Source organism: Trypanosoma equiperdum (assembly GCF_001457755.1).
Source record: "Trypanosoma equiperdum strain OVI genome assembly, contig: ctg_197, whole genome shotgun sequence".
Lineage (NCBI taxonomy): Eukaryota > Euglenozoa > Kinetoplastea > Trypanosomatida > Trypanosomatidae > Trypanosoma > Trypanosoma equiperdum.
In genome coordinates this window covers 455-2,853 of record NW_027124037.1, presented here as the reverse complement: position 1 = coordinate 2,853, position 2,399 = coordinate 455, and the positions used below count along the sequence as shown (strand labels likewise).

General features: G+C 43.1%; 1 pseudogene across 1 annotated transcript; it reads left to right on the top strand.

The window, feature by feature from the left end:
- The first annotated feature begins 1 nt into the window (after position 1).
- TEOVI_000054300:pseudogene lies at positions 2–580 on the top strand (annotated as a pseudogene). Its single transcript has one exon. A coding segment is annotated over exon 1 (579 nt).
- Positions 581–2,399: the final 1,819 nt, after the last annotated feature.

Sequence of the window (2,399 nt, the reverse complement as noted above, 5' to 3'; positions counted from 1 at the left end):
CAAATTTGCAGTGGAAATATTTAAACCAAGTAATACCTATATAATGACAGCAAATGATGATATTTTTATGAGGGTTTCATTGTACCTAAAATATCTGAAGGTTCTTCCACGAGAGAAATTGAATATGGTAAGAGCAGTTAGATATCCCAAAGATTTTAGTGATGAAATTACATGGAATACCATTGGTTATGCATCTACACTATCTAGGGATGTAGTTATGGAAATTGTTGATTATGAACCTCTGAAACAGTTAGTAAATTCAACAATTAAATTCAAAAATTTCGAAACATATATGGATTTCAGAGCCGTCAATGAAGATATAATGGTTGGAGAAGTTATAAGAAATAAATTGAAATTTGATGTTTTTCTGACTGTGGATATGAAAGATTGTCATTATGTGATGAATTCCCGAAAAAACTGAAACACAACCGAAAGTACACCGGAAAAGATTATTGTTTTTAACCATATTAACAACATGGCATACAGGTGGCTGATGGATGAATTCCGATATGATTCTCTCGCGAACACAGAGCTGAGCGAGCTTGCAGCTGTTGAAAAACTGTGGTGGGAGTTTCGCTGCTACAATCCGTGAAGACTGCAATGAAACAGCTTTACCAACTCAAGATCGTTACTAGCACGGCCACAAGAGTTTCAGCGAAATGTTTAAAAAACAAAACCCTGACCATTTTCAGTGGCCGTATAGCTATCATCCATTTTTTAGCTAATACCACACGTGAAACGCTCCGGACCTTAAATTACTAAAAGAACATGCATATTAAGAAACACTACAAATAATGTTTTATTTTATGAAACCAAAAGAAGTATTCAAAATTAATAATTATATACAAGAAATATTGGATGCTACATTTTTCAAAAATTTCTAGCATCCCCCGACTGTTCAGCACCATTTTCATTAATTTTGTTACCACAGAAAAGCAACTCACATTAAAATGAGACTACCGGCAGTGCTAACAGCCTTCACAACCGTTTTCGCTCTGCTAGTTTTTTCGCAGTCAGCAAGCCGGCGAAAACGCCAAGGGGTTTAAGGACATGTGCGAGCTTTACAACCTAATGATTCAACCAGCTGTACTGCCCAAAATATCAACAGCAGACGACCAAAATGGTAAGACTCAGACCCAAGCGCTCCAGCAAGTTCTGGAACAGATTACAAAGCTCAATTTAACGGTGGTTCAAAAGGAGATCGCTGAAGTTCTTGCCGACGCGAAAACCTACCCCAACTGGAAGGAAGTAGCAAACAAAAAAAGGATGGTTATTTTACTGGAGGCGACGAAGCCAAGTTCACCAAAAAATGAGAAGCGACTACGAAGATATTAACAAGCCACAAACAAAGGGCAGATTCAGCGAAAAGTACGGAACACCGGTCCCAGAAACCAAGCAGCTAGCTCTTCGCAAAGCGTTTACAAGCATGGCGACTCAAGCCACCACACTGCAAACAACACTTAACACGGTGATGCAGCAAATAACAACGGCAGCCATCAGCGCGCGCAGAAACATGCTAAAAGCTCTCTACGGCCAGGACTACAAACCAGACGAAACCAAACTAGAAAACCTAGCGACACACCGGGCCCAGCCACGTTTCCGTGGGCAACTAACACAGGCAGGGACGACACGTGTAAGAAAGCCACAAAGGGCAGCAAAAAAGCCGGCAACGCTATAGCAACCGATATCATGTGCCTTTTCCTAGGAGAAAAGGCGGCATCCAACACGCCCTGCACGGGCAGCAGTCTGACAGGTCTTACGCAATTAAGCAGTACACAAGCAACCTACCCAGAACTGATAACAGCGTGGCAGGCGATAAGAAATGAATGCAACAAGATAACGACCGAACAAGCAACGGAACCGACGCCAGCAAACCTACTGAGCGCAATTCAGACATTCGAAGCGAACATAGGAAAAAACGCTATCTCGACCCGCACGCCTCCGGCAAGCAAAGGGCACGGGGCAGAAGCGGCCAGGGCTTTCCTCGGCGCGCACGGACTCAAAAATGCTGCACCCGGGCGCAGTACACCAGGCACGGCAGGAACTTTCTCTGGCGGCAACGGCAACTGCATAGACTATTTATACCCCCTAAAAAGCAAGGAGGGGTTCCATTAGTGAGCGAAATGAAGGCAGCACAAGATTCGATAGAAACAATCAAAAGAAACTACCTGAAAGCAACCACCGTCGTCGGCGAAGCAACGAAAATAAAGAAACAAAAGATGACACTGCTACTAATGGGCGATTTTTTAACCCAGGCACCAAAAGCAGTCTCAACAGCAGCGACAAGCAAACAAGCAGCGCAAGAGGAGCAAAACAAATGCAAAGCTGTCACGAACAAAACAACAGAAGGATGCGAAGCTATTTGATGTGATTTTTACAGCGACAAGAACGATTGCACA